At 37.2% G+C, this 25,599-nt stretch overlaps 1 protein-coding gene across 1 annotated transcript in view; it reads right to left on the minus strand.

Annotated features, from left to right (window-relative positions):
* FAM189A1 (family with sequence similarity 189 member A1) overlaps positions 1-25,368 on the minus strand; it is a 54,538-nt gene extending 29,170 nt beyond the window's left edge. Inside the window, exons 1-3 of the mRNA XM_033517066.1 lie at positions 25,299-25,368; positions 10,303-10,413; positions 4,449-4,580 (exon numbers count right to left, since the gene is read on the minus strand). Coding sequence (XP_033372957.1) covers positions 4,449-4,580; positions 10,303-10,401 — 231 coding nt within the window. The 5' untranslated portion in view covers positions 10,402-10,413; positions 25,299-25,368. The remainder of the gene's footprint in view (positions 1-4,448; positions 4,581-10,302; positions 10,414-25,298) is intronic.
* Between the last annotated feature and the right edge of the window lie 231 nt (positions 25,369-25,599).

Raw genomic sequence — 25,599 nt, forward strand, 5'->3', positions numbered from 1 at the left:
TCCTGAAAAGAGATAATGAGCAGCAAAGCTTTTTCACCCATTAAATTGGTGTCAATATACCTCTTTTATTCAAGAATTCAAGGACAACAATCCTTTTAAACTCAAAATATGACTTCAGCTGTTCTCACTGGATATATCTGGAAAAACACCAGGAAAACTATCTGCCCTACTACAACAAAGGCTCAAGAATTAATTCTGAGCCAAACAGGTCTCAAACACACATTGCATTGTAAATGGAGAGATGGTCAACACTTCATAAAACAGATTTAAGGTTTGAAATACAGTATAATTCATTATTTTACTATACTTTTAAGAAGCAGTGCACAGCTGCTACTTAAACTCAAAAAGATCTTCTCTGCTTGCAGACAAGTTTGCATCCCTTCCAAGTCAGGTGTCTGCATTAAATTTAGTACTGGGTATATGACAGTTAGAGACTCCTGAAAGGCTAAGGTTTCATAACGTAACTGGACAAGGATAGAATAAACAGATTCCAGTCATTCAAAGAGGCACCTCTTCAGCCATGAGAGAACTTTACAGCCATATTCACTCGTTGTCCAAGCTAGGAACAGAAAAAAGTATGAGAAAGGAGAAGTAGCTCAACTATTCAGACTACAAAGCCCACCCTGATCCGCCCTATTTTTGATGGTCTTGGTGTGGTAAATACACTCTGAATGTAGGGAATATTTTCAGCTGCCTGTAAAGGAATGGGAAACAAGTCCAGCATTTAAAAATTTGATCTGAAATTACTTATTTATTACTGAGCTTTATCCAATTTTAAGTAGCTTTTGAAGCCTTTCAGGTAAAATTTAGTAAAATTAACAATACTGCATTTGATCTTACAGTAAACCTGAGGATAGACTGTTCTCATAACTCTAAAGAACGTGCTAGGAGCCATCCTCCTCTGTTTTGCAAGTGGAAACATCATCTTCTGAATGAAAAAAAAATTTAAACATATGAGTAGACTTGGTCACCAGGAAACTCAGTAACAATAAATTTGGATTCAAAGGAGAGGTAAGGAAAGAAAGTATTCACACAGAAGACTGCAGAGCTACATAAATCTCTAATAGAGATGCCTAATTAGTGAATGGAATCAGAAACCTGAAAGAACCATCTACTATTTCTATTGTACTTGAACTTTAGCAGCTCCAAACCAAATATTAATGCTGAAGACAGAGGAGGGAATCAGCTCCTCTCCTTGCCTGATAGTCACAAAAGCATTCTACAGATGCATCTTAAGTAAAGTAGGAAGCAATTATGAAAATAGCAAATCTATAAATTCACATACATGTCTGCAGGAATTCTGGACCATGTAATTAAAAATACTCAATTGGATCATAACTAAATCAAAACATTCTCCTCTTGCATGTCAGTATCAGACAGCAGTAATACGTTACAAAATAATTCAAACTTCTAAATACCTAACTTCATCCTCTCAAAACCTGCATCTTAAGTTCAGAATACTCTGAATTTAGAAAGAAGACATAATCTTCACAGATGAAAGATGTCAGGGAAATTCAGCCTTTGTACTTTAATTAACATTACGAAAAACTCAGTTCCTTAAAATTTCATCCACAAACCAACACACTTCTGTGGAAAAACAGATTAAATTAATGTTATTGAAACTACACCCCAAATCCATCCCATCTGTGGTCATCATTTCATTTTTGGACACCTGATTCTTAATAAAGTTTTTAACTCTTTTAACTATTTTCGTTAATAGGTGGGATTTGCTTGTGCCTTCATTTGGCTTTAATTAAGCCAAGTAACTTCCTAATATAAGATAAAGCTGCTCTAGAAGTGTGGTTATTATAAAAAAAATCAAGAACTGGGACACTGACATCCTTTAGAAGCACAGATTATTGATCCTGAGTATCCAGAGGAAAGCAAGGAACCTTATTTTCAGGGGCAGTTTAGGGGTTACTAATGCAGGCAAGTGTAAAGGACTCACATCTTCTAATGAAATACAGAAACCAGGAAGTCTCTCAATTGTAAAACAGGGTAGATGGATCTCACTTGGGTGCCTGCACATCTTAATGGCAGTTCATCACATCATGCAACTGTGCTATTTTTACTGACGTGTGCAGACAAGACTACAAGTATGATATCTTATAAATATAATTCTAACCCTACCAATTCACCACCCTTGAGTGGGCTGAGACCCCATTACAACAGTGAAATGGCACAGTATTTTTGTCCATTTTACTGCAACATATAATTTTGTGCTGAAATCCCACTATTCAACTAATCCCAGAAATCAACACTTATAGAGCAGTCAGCATTTGCAATCAATACTCATATCCATAAAAATACATATGTGAGACCATACATACTGCAGTGGTATGTCCCCATTAAAATGTTTGAGTAGTTTATTCAGGGCTTGAAATGAAAAAAGAAGGATGATTGATTTACTAAAAAGAACATAGAGATGGTTCATTGCAGAAACAACAACAAATTTAGAGATTTTTCCAAAGCAATTATAAACCGCGCACGCAAAATCACGCAAGGCACAGTTAACATACACAGGACCAGGAGCCACTGCTGGTTTTCCTTGTCCTGTTTGACTGCCTGGGAACAGGCTCAGACTGATAGGTGCTCCACTGTTCTGTTCACAGAGGAGCTCCACAGCTGCTACCACTGAAACCCACAGGTGATTTAGTGGAAACACGAGATTTTTACCCCACGTGCAATGAGGAGGAGAATGGTACACATGAAGATGTATAATCTTAAATCTGGTTCTCTACATTTTCTCTCCCTCTGGCTCCTCAAACAATGAATACAATTGAGTTTTGGGTACTAAAACATCTGTTTCTTTAAAATCACATTGTAGTTGTTAATTGTAATTAAAGAGGATTAGCCTTATCACGTTCAGCTGTTATCTAATGAGCCATAACTTTTTTTCTTATGGGCTTAGTAGAATGCTGTTCTTGAATTTACAGCCAGGAATCAGAGCCAAGCCATATAGAAAGCAAATGTAGAATTAAAACTGGAAAAGATGTAAAAAACTTTCTGAACTAGTTATTTTCCTAACTACCCTTTGTTAGATGAAAAGTTCTGAACATAATTAAAACTGCACTCAGACTATACTTATGGGAACTCCTGTGTTTAAACCCATTTTCTTGTAGTGCAAGTTGATATGTCAATTCCCTTTATAAATGATTGAGTTATACCTTGCAAGAAATTAAATTTTGTGCTTGCATTCTGATTGCTGTATTGGTTAGAATCCTTGTCTTGATTTTCAGCATATGTCACTTCTACTCACTTCATATGCTGACAGTGGCCTCCAAAGATAAACAGCTGTTTTCCCTCTCATTAAAGTTTACCTTACTGACATATTTACAGGAAGCAAACATATGCTCCCTCAATCTTTATTTTTATGGGATTAGCAAGTCAGCTTTTCCTGGATGACAGGTTCATGTCTCTGCATCTGTCATACTTTGAGGAATGTCCTCAGAAGTTATCTTCTTGTAATACATTTCACTGAAGATCGTTGTTTTGACCAGCAATGTCAAATTATGCTTCTTTTCCACTTACTAAACTCAGTAGGTTTTTGCTCTATTACCTCGATCATCATCATTAAAACCTGAGCCAGAGTTCTTACATAATTTCGGGACCATAAAAAATATTTTAACCTTCTACCTTAATAATCCTTATTACTTGGTTGTAGCTTTCTTGCTTTTTCTTAACAAGGCTGAATAACATTTCTATATTTACTACTTACCTTGTACGGCATTTTTACCCATTCTGAGTTTAAAAATATATCTTCAAATATGAATGAAACTTTTATATCTTTCTCAGGACTTACCCTATGATCTGCCTCCCTAAGATCCTTCTCTGATGAATTTCTCTACTTCAATCCATTATTTTCTATTAGTTTTATTAAAATACAAACTTTGAAATTGAGAATCACTGATGCAGAGTTCTTCTGATCATGAAACTAAACCTAGAATGAATCAATAATCAATAGATAATCAATTTGCTCTCTATTTTTCACCTGGGTAGTTGTAACACAAAACTCTACAAGATTTAAACTTCTTACAATGTTGCAGGGCAGCTTACAAGCACATTTCCAGCATTACCCAGAAAGAACAGTCACTCTTCTCTCCCCAGGTAACCTTCATGGTAGCAGCACATCACAAAATACCTCATCATTCTGCAATACTTTGTGTTTGCAGTTTACCATAACATCAAGAAACACCACCTTGGAACAGCAAAGTGGAAGACACCAGTTCTTGCACCTTCCAGCACTGGTCATAGCCGGTCTTAACTTCTGTATTCTGAAAAATCTTTAACAAAACAGTTGCCCGCACAAATGCTGATGTTGTGATGAAGATGTGCTTTGCACATAAGGGTGGATGAAGACAGAGAAGAGCAGCTGCTGCTCCCTTCATCACACACTTTGTCTTGCTAAGTTGAAAGTGCAATAAACAGTTCATTCCCTCCTCACGCACCTTTAGGGTCAGCCTCACTGCATTGCACTCCTGCAGAGGGTTCAGTTTCAGTGTTTCTCCCAGGTTACTGCAGCCCGATGTTTGATGCTGCATTTCACAGCAAACACAGACACCGTCACTGTCAAATTTAATCTGTGGAGAAAAGGTCAGAAGAGGTATAAATCAACAGAAACACACTTGCCCAAAGTGGTATTTACAGTTAAAGTAATGACTACTAAATGCAAAATGAAAATCTCTGTGCAGAACCCTTGGAGGAGAATGTTTTCCACTGGTTAATATAAGCTATAAAAAAAGGTAAAATACAGAAAGAGGATTCAATGTCAAAGAATATTACCTTTCATGCCTCTTTTTGAAAAAAATTTGCTTTCCAGGGGCAGGTGAAACCAGAGTAACTCAACAGAATAAACATAAAATCATACCCAATGTGGGAAAACCAAAAATAACAGAAAAAGGTCAGAAAATATGTGAACAAGTCAAGACCACAAATCAGTCCTTTATTCCCCAGAGTAAAGATGGAAGCACAGTGGCTGGGTGGTGAGATCTGAATCACCCTGTTACTTACTCTTCTGCATTCAAAAACCCCAAAATTTCCAGATACAAATCCACAAAAAAATTCCTAATACAAATACACATTTGTTATTTTAAATTCAAATTCTCCCTAGGATGTTGCCAATTTCCTGAACAAAAACAGGTACCAGCAGTCCTAGTGGAATTACCTTGCACAGACTTATACATAGAATCATTTCAACAGAATATTTACTTGGTTATTAGACCTCAAAGAATGTTTAAATTGTTCATATGATTTTAAAAGTTATATGTTTAAATATAGTATTTTTTAGTGCTACTCCTGTTGGACTCTCTCCATACATGCTGGTGACCAGGACAGCAGATGGAAGAGCGAAAATAAGAGTCAATTAAAAGAACATAATAAATTTCTCCAGATGAGGTACAGATGACTGAATGCTTGCTTACTGTGATGAAAGCAAGCTCAGGGCAGGAGCTATCTCAGGGGACTTCAGCTCCTGAGAGTCCACATTGCCCTCTAGCCAGCATAATTTGTAAAAGGCTTTAGAAAAAACTGGGTATGTAAATTCCACCATTTCCCATATTCTCCAAGGCAAAACTGGAAATAATTGTCTGTGGCAACTCACAGAGACTAGTCATACCCTATGCCATAGCCACTGCAAAGAAATAAAGGAAAAACATACTTTTGCTCACCTCTAGTTGTGATAGTTGTGGGTTTTATTTCTCATTAGCATACTATTTAACTACAAAGCAGCTTGAACAATTTCAGACTAGTTATTTTCCAATTCCTGTAATCTTTTAATACTTTCTTTTAAAAGGTGAAAGATCTGAGCAAAATCAAATTAAATGGTTTATGATCAGCTGACCTCAGCTCCTCAAGGTGATGTAAAATCAAAGCACTGGATGTCACTGGGGGAAATCTTGCTCCCAAACCTCTCTGGAAATGGTTCAGGGATTGAGAAATGCTGCTGAGGAAGTTTGGAACTGACACTTTGAGTTTAGAGCTGTGCCAAGGCCAGGGGCCAGAAGACTACACCTGGAAAATCAATATAAGCTTCAGCTGCTAAAAAGTTTTTGTAATAAGGAGAATGGACCTGAGACAAAGCTTTGTACTGCAAGATGATCTGTTCTGATTCTTGCTGCCCCTGTTTAATAAAGAACAGGCACTGACTCATGCCATGTATCTGGCATTTCTAACGTGAAATACACATCCCAGGGCTACCTGTATCACATGTAATGAACAGGTGTCACAAAGATAAGGCTCAAAAGGCTGGGTCAAGATTCCCCATTTATGAGACATTCTCAATTCATTCTGAAAGTTGTTCTATAACTTTGTACTGCCCAGTAGCTCTTCTTTTAATTTAATCCTTAAAATGAGTTAAAAGCTAGATGTTTTCAGGACAGTTCTTGCAGAACACAGGGCCATCTTAAGAATTGCAGCATATTCAAAACAACCACTAGATACACTACCAGATTGGAAGCATATTAATTTTTGAGAATTTTAATCAATTTTCCTTGCTGTGCACCTTTTCCTTCCATGTTTGTGAAGTGACACCTTTGTGAGGTGTGTTTCTGCAATGGGGACCAGGACAAAAGGCTGAAGGTGTCACTGCACTCGTGTTCTCAGCAAGACAGCTGAGAGCTGAGCCCCCTGCTCCAGAGTGCCCTTCCCTGCCCTGCCCTGCTGCAGTCTCACACTTGTGCACTCAGGATCAAGAGTTCATGCAGATATTCTGTGACCTAAACAGTGCCAAAATTAGCTTTTTTTTTTTTTACTTGGAAGGAAGGAGGAGAAGTGGTTTATTGTTAGCCCAAATCACATCTCAAACACCACCAACTGTGTGACTTCATAAACAGAGGCAGTAGCACTGACAATAAATCTGCATTGGTACAGAGAGAAGGGGTTGGGATCACTCCTTTCAGCTGCTGGGCTGGTGTTTGCCAACCTCAGATACAATTACTTCAGCACTGCCTCCAAAACTGTGTTTCCATCTCTTTTTGGCTAGCAGAGCTCAAGAATAAAAAAGCATCATTCACTTCATCCCCTGCACATACCCCCACCATCCTGTGCATATTTGTGTTCCACTTCGTGATTCTTACTCATGCTTGTCAGTACTCACAGTAGAGTTTGTGTGATTTCATATTTATGACAGTTGCACAGTACACCCTCACCCAAACTATATTTGAGAGTTCAAACTTCAGCCAGAGCTGCCTATATACATGAATTATCTAGTACGTGCATTTTGTCAAAATGCAGTATTATTACTGCTTAATAAAGCAGTTAAAACCTGACTTTTATATAGCAGAGAATCAAAAAAGAAAAGGACCTTCCAGATTTATTACAAATACATGCATACTCTGAGGCCTTATGTTAGTTACTTTTTTCATCTGTATCAGTTCGTGAGATTCTGTCAATGCCACTGAAAAGAAGCTTTTTTGCTTGTTTGGCTGCTAAGTGCACACATATTTTCCCTTAATAGGGCAAATTAGGAATTAGTTAACAGTGCTACTTTGCATTCTACCATCTCCTTAAGAGATGGAACACTTACAAATGTAACTTCTAGTGAAGGTAGTAATAGATTTTGCTGCTTCTTATTCTTCCTCTAAATTAACATTCAGGTTTTTTGTAGAAAACATAAAAAAGGGAAGGAAAAATTTCAAAATTAAATATAAGAGTCCAAAAGTTGATAACAAGGCAGTGAAGTACAAGAAAGCTCTCCTGGTGTGCTCAGGGAAAGGAACTTCAGTCAGTTCTAGGCCCTTATGCAGAGGGAAAGACAGGAGGATCCAGTAAGGATAAAGCTGCATTGTAGGGAAATATCAAGATTAAAAGCTGACAGACGAATAAGAACAAAACAAGAGTATATTATTTTTCCTGGAATTTTGAAAGTTGGTTTTTGATATGCACAGACCTGAGTTTAGCTGCAGTGCAAAATGGAATACAAATAAACCTCAGTTCTGGACCTGGGCTCTGTCATTCATTCTGAACCTACATCTGCTGCACTTCTTGCTTTGTCTATTCCAGTTTAAGATAATTCAGGGAAAGGAAGAGTTTTCCTTTACATGTTACTGTAACCACTGGCCAACTTCAGCTCTACAACCAAAAAAAAATAAAAATTATAAGTAATCTTTCAATAGAGGGATTGACACCATCTCTACTTTTCTGACTAATAATCACCTGCAAATTTGATTAAAACTACAGCAGTTATTTTTAAATGAATAAGTGACTTAAAAGACAGGTAAACTCAATAAAAACAAACATGGAAGAAGAAATAAAATGTATTCTGTCTTGTGCAGTAATAAAACATAAACTAAAATATATTAATTGCTTAACCCATATATTTTAAGAACAATTTTTAGAGAACTGCTATTTGAAAAAGGAATTCCTATACAGAAATGTTTCTCCTGTACACATTAATGAACAGCAACTTCTCTGTACAAGTCCTACTCTCACTGATTTAAAGCAGTATCTTGAGGTTTTGGCAACAGGATCTGCAGCTAATTATGGGGGAAAAAATTCCCATTAATTTTTCATAACAAGGCGTTAAAACTACTGCCCTTTTTTCCCCCTCAGTGTTGTGTGTTGCTAAGCTGCAGGATAAAGGGCACAAATACCAACTTCACAAATTACACATTCGAAATGCTAACATATGGCAAGCACATTTCTCATATTCACACAAAAATACATATTATGGAATCTACAATAAATCCCCAGTGTTTAAAGCAAAATAAGACCACTGTGTCTTGTTCCTTTTCTTCAAATAACAACACTACATGTGAAACACTGTTGAATTTAAACTCCATAATACAGTAGATACTATTATCACTTTTAAAGCCATGCACTCACCATGAATGAGTTTGACAGAAATACCAGAATTAAAACAGAATTTATTTTGAATTTGACTTTTTTTGCTATACTGTGCTTGGGAATTTACTGGCTCAGTTATATGGGATGTTAACCACATTTCAAACCACATGTCTGCAAAAGCTGGATTTTGACTCGTAGAGCTGCATCCCCAGAGAGTACATTTGCATCCTAGGAGGCAAGTAAAGGATTTAGATTTGATAATGTACACAAGGCACATAGTGCAGGATTGCAGAGATCTGCAGCACTAAAGAGAGCCATCTAAGGAATTAAAATTAAATATACTGTTGGAACAGTTGTTAAGAAACTGGGATTTTTCCTTTTTGAGTGAAAAATGGTAATAAAGTAATTAAATATGCTCAGCATAATATATCACCACCTTCTGAGTCAAATCCTGCGCTTAATCATAAAGCAGTGCTGTTCACTACAGTGCATCACTCCCAGAGGGTGGTCTATGAGAACAGAACTCTAGAATTCCATATATATGAGCCCTGTAATATGGCAATGCAATATATTCATGTGTAAGTCCCCAGTCTGACTGAAATGGGATTTTGAGCAAGGAAAACCTAAAGAGCAAGGTCTGGGTAGAAGAAACTGTTGCTTTTTTTGGCTTGATTTTGTGTTGTGTTTTTTTGTTTAAGGGTTTGGGGTTTTTTATTATTATTTTAACATTTTTTTTGGAAACAATTACAATATGAACAGCCACAATGAAATTAACTTACCCTTACAGAGTACAACACACTGTGGTAAAGCTACTTAGCATTTCTTCGTGGTCTGAAAATCAAAACTACAGTTTGAACACTTATTTAAACCCAAATATTTCAGTCCTGAGTCAACTTCTGTAGTCATCTTCGCAAGTTTAAGTCAGAAAATATGCTAGAATTTAATGGGTATGTACTTTTGCTCCTGAGATAAAACCACAAAGGCTTTAGGCAAGTTGTACCTTGTAATTTAGAGCATGCCATATCACGATAATTTGTATTGTTCTGTGTTTTATTTAACACAAGTAACATTCATTCACTTTGGAAATTAAAAAGAACAACAATTCAGGCTGGCAAACAAAATATCAGCTCACACACACCAACACATTCCTATTGTGAAATCCACCGCCTGGACAAGTATTGGATGGAGGAATCCTGATCCTGCTGACATGAAATCCTAACCACCACACTGCTCTGATGTGGCCTGCATTCCACCTATTCTGCTGAAGCATCATTTTTACCATGACAGTAAGGAATCATTCCTTATGATATTAAAAGTTACTTTTTGAGGTGGCAAAACATTAAATCCATTAACACTTTAATCCAAACTTTCCCCAAAATGTTTTTTTCAGGTTGTAACACATATAGATTGCTCTAGTAAATACGTGCTGTTTCGGAAATTACAGGAATGTGTGTATAAAACCCTAGCAGATGAAAAATAGAATCATTGCCCTTGGTAAGAAACATGTTTTCCATCACTCACCAACTGACATCCTTCCAGGGATTTCACCAGCTGAGCATTCTGACAGGAGAGAATGGACCCGGCCAAGTTCAGCATCACACACACTGCAGAGAGCAGCATGAAAAAGGTTATCTGGAAAAAACCCCAAGCACCCTATTATTACTCATTTCAAGAGGCAAACAAGGAAAAAATATAATTTTGATGTTCAAGAACTTCCAGCCTGTCACACAATTACATGGATGGCAACATTTTATGTATCTTAAAGAGAGTAGGGTACTTAATCTGACAGCATCCTCAGTCTTGCACTGTAAGAGAAAGCTAAATCAAAACTAGGCATGACTACTATATGTTTTCCTCCAGCCATTTCAAAATAATCCATTTATCTCCCACTTTTATCACACACTCTGAAAATTCAATGGGTTTTATTACCAAACATTACTAAAAAGTAAGATTTGAAAAATGTTTTATTATAAACAGATGTAGTCTTGAAACAATTTAAATCCTTTTGATGGGGATATGGGTATCTTAAACAGGGAAAGTATTTGTGAATATCACGTATCATGAGCACCTACAAGTTGGGGAAAAAGAGTGGATAAAATTCTAGATATATGTAACTACTTGGTTTTTAAACAACAATCACAATTTAAGCAGCATTCTCCATAACAACTACTCATGGCATTAATTACTCTTTTTTTCTCATCTCAAAATGCTTCAAAACAATCATTAACCTGGTTCCATCAGTTTAATTATAATTTTATTGCTTTAAATGTAAAAAACCAGGTCCAGTCAGGGCAAACAAATCTCAACATATTCAGTATGCAATGGTACAAGCAGTAAGAGGCCAAGAACAAATGTGTGCCTGATGTGTGGCCACCTTAAATATCCAGTGCTGACATTGCTATAACTCAATAGGAGTGTGAGTGTATCAGCTGAAATTAGTAAGAAATTCTGTTGGAACTCTTTCCATATTATCTGAAATTAGTAAGAAATTCTGTTGAAACTCTTTCCATATGCATGCTCACAGTTTACAGCCCTCCACTGTTCTCACAAGATGTTATCTTTTGTCAGTGCACGTGTTAGGAATATTTCTGACAACCTTAAATCCAAAATGGCTGTATATTTTTTTCTGGTGTTTTTGGACAAAACCTCCCATAACCTCCACAGTATTAACCAAAGGACAGAAGCTGTGTTGCAAATTTTAGTTGCCAGCTCCAGATTCTTACAAACATCACAGCTGACGACAAAGGCTGTAACCTACATCAGGTTTATCTATATTTGCAGTATTTTCTTCATATCAGCATTCATTAATGAAGAAACCTCTATTGGTGTTTCCAAGGTAACCTCTTCCTTTTGTCACTGGCAAAGACAAGAGGGAAGGAGCCAGCACTGTCAAAATCATGAAACAGGCTCTTAGAATTCCTGTTCATCTCATGGGTCTAAGTCTCACATTCTGTTTAGGAGTTGCATTTCAGTGGCAGCCACCACATGCTATCAAACACTGAAGTCCTCTGTCACACTTGTCTTCACAATTTTGTTCTTTCGTGCCTCATGCTTTTCTTAATGTCCCAGACAAGGAACTACCTCACCTGGACATGTGGCTAAAGGGTGAAATTCATGTCCTTTGCAAGTCTTATGAAGCTACCCTGCCTCCTGCAGAGCACAAAGATCCTAATAAAAGGAACTGAAGAATTTCCAATCCCCTTAACGCTTCTCAGCTAAAATCCCTTCTACTGACGGAGTAGGGCACAATTGGTTCTCTGTTATCACAGCTTCAGAGGTAAAGTTTACCACCATGCTGGAAGCCACAACAGAGAAAAGGAGGCACAAAAGTATTGATTACCACATTTACAGGCATGTTACAGACATGCTCGGTGTGTTTAATGTTTTTATCCCAAATCAATCTTTCCTAACACTGGCACAGGTGCAGCAAAAAAAGAAACACATCTGCAGCCCTTTGAAAGAGTGGCCATTGTGGATTATGATGGAGACCCAACATTACACTATAAAACACTGTAGATGAAGTTAGATACACATTATTTATGAAGTTAAATATGCCTAATTTCCACATTAAAATTTTCCTCAGAAAGAGAGCTACCAAATATTTGTCCTGAGAGCTCAGTGTGACATGCTTGAAGGAGCAGTATGAAACTATATGGAAAGATTATAAAACCCAGGTAACCCCGTGATCAAGGGCAAAAAACTTACACTGAAATACAGAATTATCAGATATTGAAGGGCTATGACATCTTAATGTTGATTTAAAACTACAATATTGTCACCCTGAAAATTGAGCCTTCTGATAATGTTTTCATAGTTTTAGTTACTTTCCCATAAAAGTCCTATAAACATAAGTTGTTTATCACATTTCTTCTAAGAAACATCTTTTCTTAGAAGAAGGGCATTTCTCATGACCAGTGTGCTTGGGAAGGTGGTAACTTAATTATCCAATCTCTGGTCATTATCGAGAATTTATAAATACTGGAGTCAGAGAATAAAGTGATGGGTTTTTGTTCTGACACTGAGAGTGGTCATGTGAATTGTTTTGTGTCCTTTAGCGACACAATATTATGTTCTTCACCTTTCTAGTTACAACATATAAACAAGATAAAATATTCTTAGAAACCAGCAAGAAGCACTAATGCCACTAAGCTCCAAAAGTCACCAAGAAGTAATACATGAACAAAAAGCAAAGCAAATGGATTTATTACAACATGGTGGTAGCAGAACTAAGTGGAGAAGTCAAAGCTTATATTCTATACTAAGGACTCTATAGAAGAAATGTTAACTTCCTATGTAAATGTTACCATGGTCCTAAACTGATTCTACAAAACCAAACAGTTTGGATGCAGTGATTTAAAATTATGTAACTCACTATGTGAGATGTTATCTTGCACATGGACCCACACAAGGTTCCCCTTTTCACTCCATTTCTGGAAACTACTGAAAGTATAAACCTGCAGAGCATATCAAGAGTGAGTTTGCATCTCTGCAGTCCTAACAGACCACACCACACACATCTGCATGGAATGAAAATATCAGTACCTCCCATGCCTTGCAAGGCAAAGCCCAGAAGAAATGTCTTTCCATACTGAAAAAAAAACAAACCAAACCAAACACTTTAGCACTAACAGGTTATATTATCTTTCCACTATGTAGGAAGATATTTGGAGTTCTCCCTTGAGTATAACTTGACCTTTTAGAAAATTATTGGTATTCTCAGATTGTTTGTGAACATTTTTTCCTTCACATTTCTTCAATGTAGATACAACCATGTAGATACAGCCATAGACCTGTCTTCAGAATGTCCCAAAGTAGATCATCAATCATCTTAATTTTATGGATTAATTTTATGGATACCACCAAAAAAAGCAAAAGGATTTCCAGAAGCTGATATATTCTCTGCCCTCCATCCTTTTTCATCACTTTCATTTTTGCTCTTACTATTTCTCTTTTCTTCACAACTGGCCTCAAGTAATTTATTCTCTTTTGTTTTTACCATAAGCTTTAGACTTCCTTTCATCTTTTTCCCCACAGGCACTATTAAAACTGTATTTATTACCTGAAAACCTGAAAACTTTAATCCTTGAGATAGCTGTCTCAAAGCACCTTCTTGCCCTTACTGTGTCTTTCACAATTTGTTCTTGAATTGATAGGAGGTAAAAAGGGGAAAAACAAATGAACCAACTTTAGCACACAGTACAGTTTGTGATGTGTAACAGAAGACATTAACGATTTAGATTTTCTTTCCATATACAGCTTTCTACCAAAACATGCAGTGAGAGCAGCTCTGAGCAGGACTTGGGGGTGTTGGTGGATGAGAAGCACAACATGACCTGACAAGCCCAGAAGGCCACCTGTGTCCTGGGCTGTGTCCTGGGCCGTGTCACGAGCAGTGTGGACAGGAGGTCAAGGGAGGGGACTCTCCCCATCTACTCCACCCCTGTGAGAGACCTGGAATGCTGTGTCCAGCTCTGGGATGGGATGTCCCAGATCAGGCAGGATGTGAGCCTGTTGGAGCAAGCCCAGAGGAGGCCATAAAGATGCTCAGAAGGCTGGAGCACCTCTGATATGGACACAGACTGGGATGGGGCTGTCCAGCAAAAGAGATGTAGATATTGCATCACATAAAACCATATTTCTAAAAGCAACCTTTTATTTCATTCCTCACACTTTCATTTTGGAGATATGTATGAAACAGGATTGCTTTTTCATTGCTGGCATTTCAACCACTTCTTCCCCTGGTGGTCTGCAGTGGTTTGATAGTCAAGCCATGAACATGTAGATAAAACATTACCCTCTGTGCTGATGAAACATATTAATCAACTCTCCTGTGCAGGATACTTTGAATAAAACCAGGCATTGCCGTGGTAAACTGGCTTCTGTAAATCTGTAGCTGTAATATTGTGTCTACATGCTTTTTCCTGTTAATTCCTGTTCTGCAGCTCCTGAAAGGTCAGAAAATCGCCTTGAATGAACTTTGGTTGCCACTGAAAGAAACCATTTGCAGAAAGCAATTTTTTGAGACACTGTAGTTTGACAAGAGATCCTACAGGCTTCTTTCCAATCACATTAAATATGTGTGGGTATATTCAGTGGGATTTCAAATATATTCATTTAAAAACACATACTTCTCATTTGTGAAGCAGCAAGAATAGCCAGAAGTAAACATGATTGTCTCTCTAAACCAGTGTATAAGTAGATTAAAAATTTGCCCCAAGGTGTTTTGCTCACAGAACTTTGTCTTACATGAACTGCAGACTAACATTTATTGTTATTTGTGTTACAGAACTTATCATTTCCCTGACAGAGGTGCAGAAGGTTAAACACCAGAAGCAAACCTGAAAATTTATCACCACCAAGAGCTATGAAGCAGTGAGATCAGCAACTGTGCCAGGACTGAGTTAATGCAAGATTATCTGGGGTACAGCCACAAGCTACCTGTTGGATCAGCCAGATGCTGAATGCTCATTACACATGATAGGTTTAAATAGATAAAACATACAATTTTTAAATTAGTTCATTAAAAAAACTTACTGAAGAGAAATGGCACTCAAACCAACACTCCTGACTCATGGTTTGCAAGTGTACAAGAAACAACAAAATTTATCTTCTCATTATTTGCCCCATAATAGGCAAATAATTTTTTTTGCATGATTTCTCAATGCTTGCCAAGAAGAGACAGGATGAAAAGTGTTGCCATTTCAGACCTGTTTAATTCAGTATTCCATGTCATTTGCCTAAATTAAAATTTAAATTAAAGATTTGAGCAAAAATGTTTTCTCTACGTCTAAAGCAATGTTCTATATCAAATAGGCAGAAATATTCCCTGTTGTGTGGCACAGCATCAGGCTAAAGATTTTAATGTTTTTATGTTAGGAACCATAAATTGTATCTTGTTTTATCCTCAATTATATCAGACTGTTCAATTCCAGTCATTATTAAATTAAATTACATTTTCTCCAGATTAAAATCTTTTTGACTCCATGAGACTATTTAACTTTGGAAAGGAAAGCTGAAACCTCAATATAAACATTAAAATCCATGCAACTATTTCTAGTTTCAAAGCTAAATAGTTCAGATGAAAACTTCTGCACTTGAACTTGGTGCATGTGATTTTACTGACCTGCTTATGGCCCTATTAACTTGTTTTCATTCAGATAGATCTTGGAATTTAATTAATTATTTGTTGCTTGGTTGTATCGTAATTTCTATATATTTATTAAAATATTCTGTGGAAAACTCCAAATATGATTCTGTTTAAGATTATAAACAATGATACTGGTTTTGATTTACAAGAAAAAACTGTGCTTCCCTGTATTTTATTTATTGCCAGAGTAGCAATCAGCCTCCAGAAGAGTCAGCATCTCTGGAGAATGATGTGAATGTTGGTACCAGCCCCGTGTGCAACAGAGAGGGGCACTGGGTGTTTGCAGCAGAATTGGCACTACACAAAACAACATCTATTTAAAGAACAGAAGAAAGAGTCTGGTTTCCTCCTGTTTCACTGTGCAGCAAACAACATTAACAAAGTGGGGGATTTGGTAGTTGCTGCCAAAGCTTTTCAAGAGCCCTGGGATCCAAAATGCAACCTTGGCTCTGCATACAGGAGCTGAGTGACAGACAAATGCAAAGATGCATTTATTATCAAAACAAATCTCCTAATATCTCACAATAAGAGATATTCAATACCTCCAAGAAATTCCCGTCAGTAGAAACAATGGCCATACAGATAATTTCCTCAAGTATGATCAGATTGAAAGACTGAGGCAACAGTGAGTGTAGCACTGTCACATTCTACACACAGCAATAGGTGTTTGTTGTTTCTCTAATGCTCTGTTACAGCTCCAGTGATTACACTATTTATTGTAGTATTTTTTAGGAAAGTGTAAGAGGGGGCTTGATTTAGGAATAAAGACCCTGTGCTCTCAGCTCAGGAACAATAACCAGAAATTTGTCAAAACTAGATATTTCAGCATCTACTGATTTTCTGCTCTTTTGATCCCAATTAACTCTTTTAGCTTCTACAGCTTTTTGAATCACAGAATATTCTGAGTTGGAAGTGACCCAAAAGGACCATCAAGTGGCCTGCAGAGTACTGCCATAGAAAAGAGAAACAAGAGGAGCTACACCCTTTTTTTTCTGATAAAATTGAAGCTATCTCTTGAAGTATTCAAATAATATGACACACTTCTAGCAGTAATCATAGCAAAAAAAGTTTGCAGGTAATTAGTTTTGTAGCAGAGAACTAGCTGAAGTTTTGTCTTATAATCTGTTAAAAGGACAATGGGGAGCTGCCAGCTGATATGCTAAAGAGGCTCATTCAAAGTTTGGTACATGAAAATAAGCACTCTAAAGAATCCTTCAATGACCTGCAGCTAATACTGCAACAAAAATAATCATATAATTTTTACTATATGTGCAGGCAGTCAAAATAAGTCATTTGGACAATTTTTTTTTAATAGTAGTTGTATTGTCTAATTTTTATCACTGACACTTCTATTTATGCACCACTGCTCCCCTAAATAAAAAATCCATGCACATGAAATTTAACTTAAAGTGTAATTTTGAAAGAGAAAGACATCAAACAGCACTAACCTATTTTAATGCTACTCAAAATGTTGCCAATTTAAAATGCTTCAAAAATTACTCCTCCAGCTGTACAGTCAGGTGGAAAAAGAGGAGCTGATATACAGTGTGATAATAAAAACTTCAAATATAATGCTTTCTGAATAGAATTTTGACCACATAAGCCAGATCTAAAATTTCAACTACCTCAGCCATATTAGATTAATTTTCCTTCCACCGTACTCTCCAAGGAATTAAAAATTTAAACTTTTTAAAAATTAACATATAAGACACTGTATTCTCAAAAATGTTTCACAACAACAGCAGAACAGGAAAAGAAAGCTGATGTTTAGAGTCTTTAGACATTTAGGAAAGACATTTTTCTAAATTAGCTTTGCATACAACAATCCATATTTAAACAAAACAGTTAAATCAGTAAATAAAAATGAATACATTTTTTCAATAATGTGAGTAGTCTATTAACTTTTAAGACAATCTTTAAGACTTTAATCTAAGTCTTTAAGACTGAATTTATACTTCCACAGCAACTGCCTAATGGGTTCATCCACCTAAACAATACATTACTTTTTGCAAGTGTCACATTGCAGGAAGGATTCACCTCCATGCACGTGTCAGTGAAATGCTGCTCCATATAAATTAACCTTCCATAACATCTGTAGCAGGATTCCCTGAGGAAATAAAGGCTCGTGTTGTCCTGCTGACAAGGACAGGCATCAAAAGCTCTGTGAGCAGCTCTTCCTGGCAGAAGCGTAATGAGACAGAAGCAGGATGTAAAGGTCACATACACAGATATTTTGCATCTGTCTTTCCCAACGTATTAATAGCAATTAACTACTCACTTGCAATTATTCTCATTAATTAACAACTGCGTGGTCTCTCTGAGCCCTCACACACAGAACTCTGACTCTCATCCCTGAGGAGGAAAATTCTGCCAGGTGAGCAGGGTCAGGAGCCACAACTGCTGATCTCCATCAAGAGCACACGAGCATTTTCAGTATCAGTTTCTGAGACAAGGCTTCAATGTGGACAGCAGCTCTTTCCAACTTGAGTGGAATGAAAACTCACTGTAGTTTTGGCCATTTAAAGAAAAATTGCACACACATCTCCAAAGAAGACTCACATGAATAATTTGATGGAGATCCATCAGTAAATGAACTTTAATATTTTAAAGACCTTTTTCCATACATCTGAAGTTGAACTTAGTCCTTAATGCTGTTGGAGGTTTTATGGTGTTTGTAGTAAGGAAATCCAAACACGCAATCACACACATGTCCAGCTCAAGATCTACACTGTAATTTACCTAGCAAGCAAATCCCACTGAAATCAAAGTATTTTTCTTCAACAAGCACAGGATAATTAGATTCTCTTTGGGTAACAGTGCATTTCCTTCCATCTGTCACACAAATAAAACTAAAATCACATGAGTTTTGATTGAGTACATGAGTACAAAGAGTGAGGTATCCATTCCCAGCTCCAGCACACCTCAAAATACTTTATGTTAGTTTATACAAATATTTATTCTACTTTTAAAAACATTTCAAATGCAGTTCATCTTGTCTCAAATAAATTTTTGAAGCTAGTGTTTCCTCACCATTTGAAAACAAAATACAAAGTTTAACAAATAGTTCCCATGCTGCCAGCCCCAGTGATGCGTGACACGAGATTAATTTACCAAGGAGGAAAAAGAAATGCTGAAGCAAACCAGACTCACACCAAGAAAGAGCTGAAGAAATTAGACCTTGCAAAGGCTGCCAAGAACTCCAGGAGCAGATGGGATGCAGCCTGCATTTCTAAAAGAAGGAGCAGATGAGATGAAAGAACCATCAGCAGATATATTTAGAAAGCGTGTGAGAACAAGGGAATTACTGATGGACTGAAGAGAGGTGAATGTAGCACCCACAGCACACTCCTCATTCCAAGCAGCAGCCCTGGGGCTGGAACAGTGACAGTTTCCTACGGCAGGGATGCGCCAGCAGGAGCTGCTGCCATGGCAACACCAAGCGATGGCAGCAGACGGGGAGGAGTAGGGGCTGTTTAAGGGGAATTATGAAGTGCTTGTTTAGGAAGGGGCAAGTGTTATGCCCCAGCAGGGTTTTCCTGCTCTTCAGGAAAAGCTGCTTGTGGTCTTTTTAAACTCTGCCACTGGGGATAACTAATTAGCACATGGATGCTCAGCAGAGGAGTCTGGATTCTCCAGATATGAGTGACAGTTGGTGGCAGCTGGGCCCAGGAACAGGCAGCCTTGGTCAAAATGGTATCAGAGAGGCACAGACAGAGACCTGGGCAAGAGAAAGCTTTAAGAAGTGTTCAGCTGTAAAAGAGGACTTAGAATGTTCATTCTAAAGAGATGCTTCACCCTGTGACATCTTTTCTCCACCACTGCAAACATTTCCCTGATTCACTTCTGTTTCCATCTCAAGTGCTGTTTCTTTCTCACCCAGTTCACAACTTTACTGGGTCATTCTCCATTTTCCCCCTCTTCTATCCGGTCCATTCTAATGAAAAGGCACTGGGGGTAGGCTTTTCTGCCAGTTGTTTCATGAAATTAAAGAAGAAAGAAGGGAATCAGCAGACTAAGTTAAAAAACAAAAACAGCAATAGGTAGCGCACATTTTAAAAGCTAAAAGGATATATTAATTTACCTGCAAAAAAAATTTGGAACATGAATGTAATCACAGTTTACACAAACTCAAATTGCAAGTTTTGAAGATCACACTTTTCAGATCCCCTACTCAATCCAACAAGAGCCATTATTTCATGGCCTAAACCAACAATTCGTACATTGGGAACAGACTTCTCAAGGCATCAGTTTAAAATAAACATAAAACAGAAGCAGCTTCGATGAAACATAAATATGTTTTAAATCTACTTCCAAACTGAAGTAACCTGGAATACAGTTATCACTGAATACATTAACCTCATTTCTCGATCCTGTCTCACAGACTTTTAGCACAACCCCAGCTATGCTGCAACAGTGTGCACAGACAGATGCTGCACTTTGGTGACCAGGGCAGTACAGTCACGCTACTGCTTTATACAACTAACCCTCAGCAAAGGGAGAACAGGAAGGCAAGAGGCAAAGAAAACTTCACTGTGTCCCAAGTACAGGAAAATACTATTTACAGCCTACACTTTCTTCACTGAAATCATTCAGAACAAAGATACAAATCTATTGCAATTCAGTTAGTTATGGTGCTTGTGGCACTGAACCTCTGAAACATCACAGATCCCACTGTATGATTTCTTATTGACATGGTTTTGGTTCACTTCTTTCTGGTCATCTAGGTCCTGTTCTTCCCAAATCTTTTGATGTCTATCTGCCTTGTGCTGCCAGATTCACATTTCAATTTCTCCTTCCTGTCCCAGTCCTCCACAATTCTCTTACCTCTGATTTAGCATTCAGCTCCTCTGAATTCAGGTTAGTTTCCTTCCATGCTCCCAGAAAAGAGGTCAAAGAAAAAACACTCTCCTCTCAATTCCAAAGCCTAGGTTCACATCAGCTCTGAGTAAAATGTACAGCTTTACATCTGAAGAGCTACTTTGGGAACCAGCACTGGATTTGCTTTCCAAACAGAAGTTATTGCAGCCTCTCAAGTTACTTCTTGAAAGTAGCAATACCCAGCATTCAATTCCTGCCCAGTTCATCAGAAACTGAAAAACACAGCTATGCAAGATGCACTTGTTTTCACCCAGTGTTTTGTTCACCTTTAAACTAATGCTCCAGCCTCAAAGACAAGCATTTGTCTAATAGCAGGGTTCCTAACAAACATTTTGATCAAGGAATTCAAAGAATACTCATGCTGAAATGATACTGCAGAGTGATCAAGGGATCTGTTAAGGCAGTGGGGTGTTCTGCAGCTCCTCTCAACATCACACAGGTATCAAAGTCAGCAGTGACACACGAGGTGATGGGTGCCTCAGACTCTGCTGCTCTCCCACGCTGTGCATTCGTTCACTTGCTTTTCTCCTGCAGTCTTGACCTGTTTATGCTGACACTGTCTCTCCACTGCACAGATCATCTTTTTATTCCAGGAACCAAACACCAAATCTCTGCTCGAGGGTGGGTATCGCAGGGAGGACAACCACATTTTTTTATTTTTATTTTTTTTTAAATTCAAAGATTTCACTCAGATTTCATCTGAAAGGAAGCTGTAAATTCTCTCCCAAGATTTTAAAAAGACTTGTCTCATCCCTTAAGCTACTCTAGGACCTCAGGTTCAGCAGCCAGGAACATGTCAACACTCCACCTCACCAAGCAGAATATAGGAAACTTACTATTATATAATACACTATATATGTAATACTAATACACTATTTCTCTACATTTTTATTTCATCTGTTTCCTGAAGTTTGTTTATGCCTGCTGTAGTCTTCAATGATATTTAGTGAGAGGAGATAACCAATGAGGAAAAACATTTGGACCAGTCTTATATGTTCATGCATCTTATGGGAAAAAAGATTATGTGGGTGTATCAATTTAAAATTTTTAGTAATTTCCTTTTTCAACTTAGATATTTTTCTAATTATTTTTACAGAAAAAAAGAAAAATATTCATCTGAATTTCAAATAATTCAAGTTTTTCACCGGAATTCTAGAAAGGAAATCTCTCATTTTGCAAAAAACTACTATGTACACAAGATGAGTAATTTCTTAAAAAGTCAGTTTTTGTATTTAACTGAGTCTTACCAGGGATGCAGCCTGAGACTTTGCACAGCTCATCCTCCTGCCTGATATGCTGGTGGAACTGCAGCTATTCAGGGTGGCTTCTCTTATTTTTCTTTAATGAAGAAATCTTATATGCTTATCAAAAACAAAAAAGGATTGGAATAATGGTTCATTTGAAGGGACAACACATTGAGTTATACATGCACTGATTTGCATGTTCAATGGTGCACAGAACTGGATCTGGAATGCACATTTCATAGCAAATGCTTTTAAACAGCTATTCTGAGTAATCAAGATCATTTATTAATAAGTAGTATTATCTTGTGCTCACTGATATTCATAGACATTAAGAAACCCCACATTTCTGTTCATTGAAAAAAATATTAAATCTATCAGTTTGTTGTAAAAACTTTCAGTTAGAAATATAAAAATATTTTTCTGGGGTTACCCAAATGCCAGATGGCAACAGAGAAGCTTTCAACTCAATTCAAAGGCTGAATTAATCTTCTTAGCACAAATAGATTTGCAATTACAATAGATTAGATTGTAACAGAAAAATAATCTGACTGCACAATTTGAAGTTTTATCACAAGGTAATTCAGCCTCAGGAGCTCCATAAGCTCTCTTCCAGTTTTCAGACACTTCCATAAGCCACGAGGAAACAAATTCCTACTTTAACACTGCATTTTAACACTAAGCAGTAGTAGTGACAAAGCCAACACTTGGTTTCCGAAAAAGGGACTCTTGAGAAATTTTCCCAAAGCACTACCAATACTCTGAGATTTCAAAATGAAAACAGAGAAAGCTTAATGAGCAAACACCTGAAATATACAGAAAGCACTGTTTAAAATCATTGTGTGAGCAATTTAAATACATCCTTTGTCTGCATGTTTCCTCTGGTAAATGTAAATACAGGTTTGATAACAGACACTGATTCCTTGCATGTATAAAGCCTTTTGGCAACATAAGCAACTGATGGCTAGGAGGTGATCAAGAAAATTCAGATAAAGTAACAAAAAATCTGTTGAATTTTCCAGATAATTAATCTTTGCAAAGGCACTTCAGCAGGAGAACTTCTAAATTTCTGCACATTAATATTGCAGTAAAATGTCCTTAGTACATACACATTTGTAAATCTTTGACTGAATGCAGAATACAAAACAGCATTCATACTAATAGCTTATAAATACACAACTACTCCCAGTTTTGACTTTGGTTCCAAAGTGTTAAACTATGCAACAATGTGCTCATACCTACAGCAACACTACATGACACACTTCTAGTATAATAGAGCCAGAAATTAATTGTTGATGAACTATCTCTGTTTAATGCTTCTTCAACTTCCTCTTTTTGCCTGCAGAAAAGAATACATTTGCAAAGAAAAGCCACTGCATGATTACGGTGGAAAAGCCCTGAATGATTACAATGCTGAGTGTCATGTTTAAAACCACGACACTGAGCAAGGCACATCCAGCAGTGTGGGGGGCTGAGCCTGGCCACCAGGAAAGCACCACACAGTCACCCACTCACTGCCCCTTGCAGCAGGGCTGGAAGAGAATTGGAAAAGCCCAAGTGAAAAAAACTTGTGGATGGAGGTAAAGATAGTTTAAAAGCAAAGAGGAAGGAAAAAGTCAAAGCAAGTGATGCTATGTGGGAAAACCAGAAATCCTTGATACTGCACAAATGCTGCTCAGCAATAGTCAAAACACTAGTTATTATAAACCAGTTTTAGTCACAAATCCAAGATATGCAGAAAACTGGCACCTTAAAATATTATCACAGTTTCACCACTTTTCAGGACGTCACAGATGGTGTATGGTTTAATTTTATATAGCTTTATCATTTGAAGCTATGAATAAAGTTATCTATTTTTCTGTTATCACTCTTGGCAATGCCAGATTTTATAACACACTGCAGCAAAAAAGACACGTATTGTAATCAATTATCTAGCTGCTTATAATACTATAAAATAGGTTAAAAGGTAATTATCGACCATATGTATTTGGCATATGTGTTGTATCAACAGATCAGGAGAAACATGGCTCATTAACATGTTGGTGGTACTTTGTGCTATGAGGTTGTAAAGTTAGACATTACTGATTGCTAATCAGAGCATTCACCCTGCACACGTGGGGTCCAACTGCTCAAAGGTATTTACAACTCAGCAAAGAAAACAGAACATTATGTAGCCACTGTAAAACCACTACACAGCTTAATCACACACAGAAGTGAAAGACACCATCCCTGTCCCCATTCTTCAGCTGATTATTGTATCACCACCAAGGACCAATGCAGATCAGGATCTAACTCAAGAGCATTAAGCTTACTCTTGGAAACAAATAATTTCCTAGAGTAGATTTTAGGAAGATGCCACCACTGTCACCACTACTGTTTCCTCCCTTTTATCTTTATTTCCTTGAATTACATTGACCATGACTGCCCATTTCTATTTCACTGAATGAGCTGGCATTAGAAAGCCCAGCTGAATTTACAACATGCAAGAGAGTGTTCAGGAATCAGAGAAGCCAAGTCTCAAGAGGCCTGGATAACACTTCTGATGTGTGAATATTATTTATTCCAATGATTTGAGCTCTATGCCTACTGTCCGAATTCATAATACTGAGAGATACACCTGAAGTTCTAATTAAGCATATTCTTACTACTACAATTTAAATTTCATACTGTCCATTTTATTCTTTAATTTGGGGACTATCTTTAGTGCTATGTCACAAATGTTTCATGCCACTGTTTCAAAGGCAAGCTTTGCCTGCTAACACATCCTTATTGACACAGTTATCACGTGTTTTTAATAAGACTGATTTCCATCTAATACTGCTTTACATTAATAGGCTAACTGAAACTTTATTAGCATGCACACACAGAGAATGGATTACTGTTCATTATTAAGTAACTACATGAATCTCACAACAGAAATAATAATGTAGCTGAAAATCTTCCTGCAGATGAAGACAAACAACTACTAACTTGGAATGGGCTTTTTCCCATCCAGATACCTGCTAAAAAGATTGCTCTGCAGTACATTTTTAGGCAAATGAAGTTAAATGCAAAGGTACAAGCAGACCCATGGTCTGTGAGACAGTAGAAAATATTATTTTCACCCAGGTAGTTTATACATTACAATTCCAAAGGCCTTCCACTTTTTGTACTAAGTGTTTCTAGATATCAGGATACAAAATAGAAATGCAAATCATCCCCACAGACTATCAGGCTTCTCTATAAAGACAAAAGCACTGGGAGCTGCTCACCACAAGGGACAGGGGCCTCTTCCATGAAACAACACCGATCAATCCTGACAACAGCACCTGGAACAGAGAGCAGAGTTACTAAAGAGGCATGAATCAGTGTCATTAAAAACACAGTAGGTAATAAGATGAAGTTAATACACAGTCATGATATTGTATTTCCAGAATGCTAGAAACCAAAAGCTAAAAATAAAATGCTTTCCTTTTATACTCAATAAAAAACTAAACAGAAATAGTACTAAGCTGTTTTTAAACAAATTTCAATCCAGCTGCCAGATTCACTCAGTTCTGATCAGATTACAAA

This window comes from Parus major, chromosome 10 (assembly GCF_001522545.3).
Source record: "Parus major isolate Abel chromosome 10, Parus_major1.1, whole genome shotgun sequence".
Lineage (NCBI taxonomy): Eukaryota > Metazoa > Chordata > Aves > Passeriformes > Paridae > Parus > Parus major.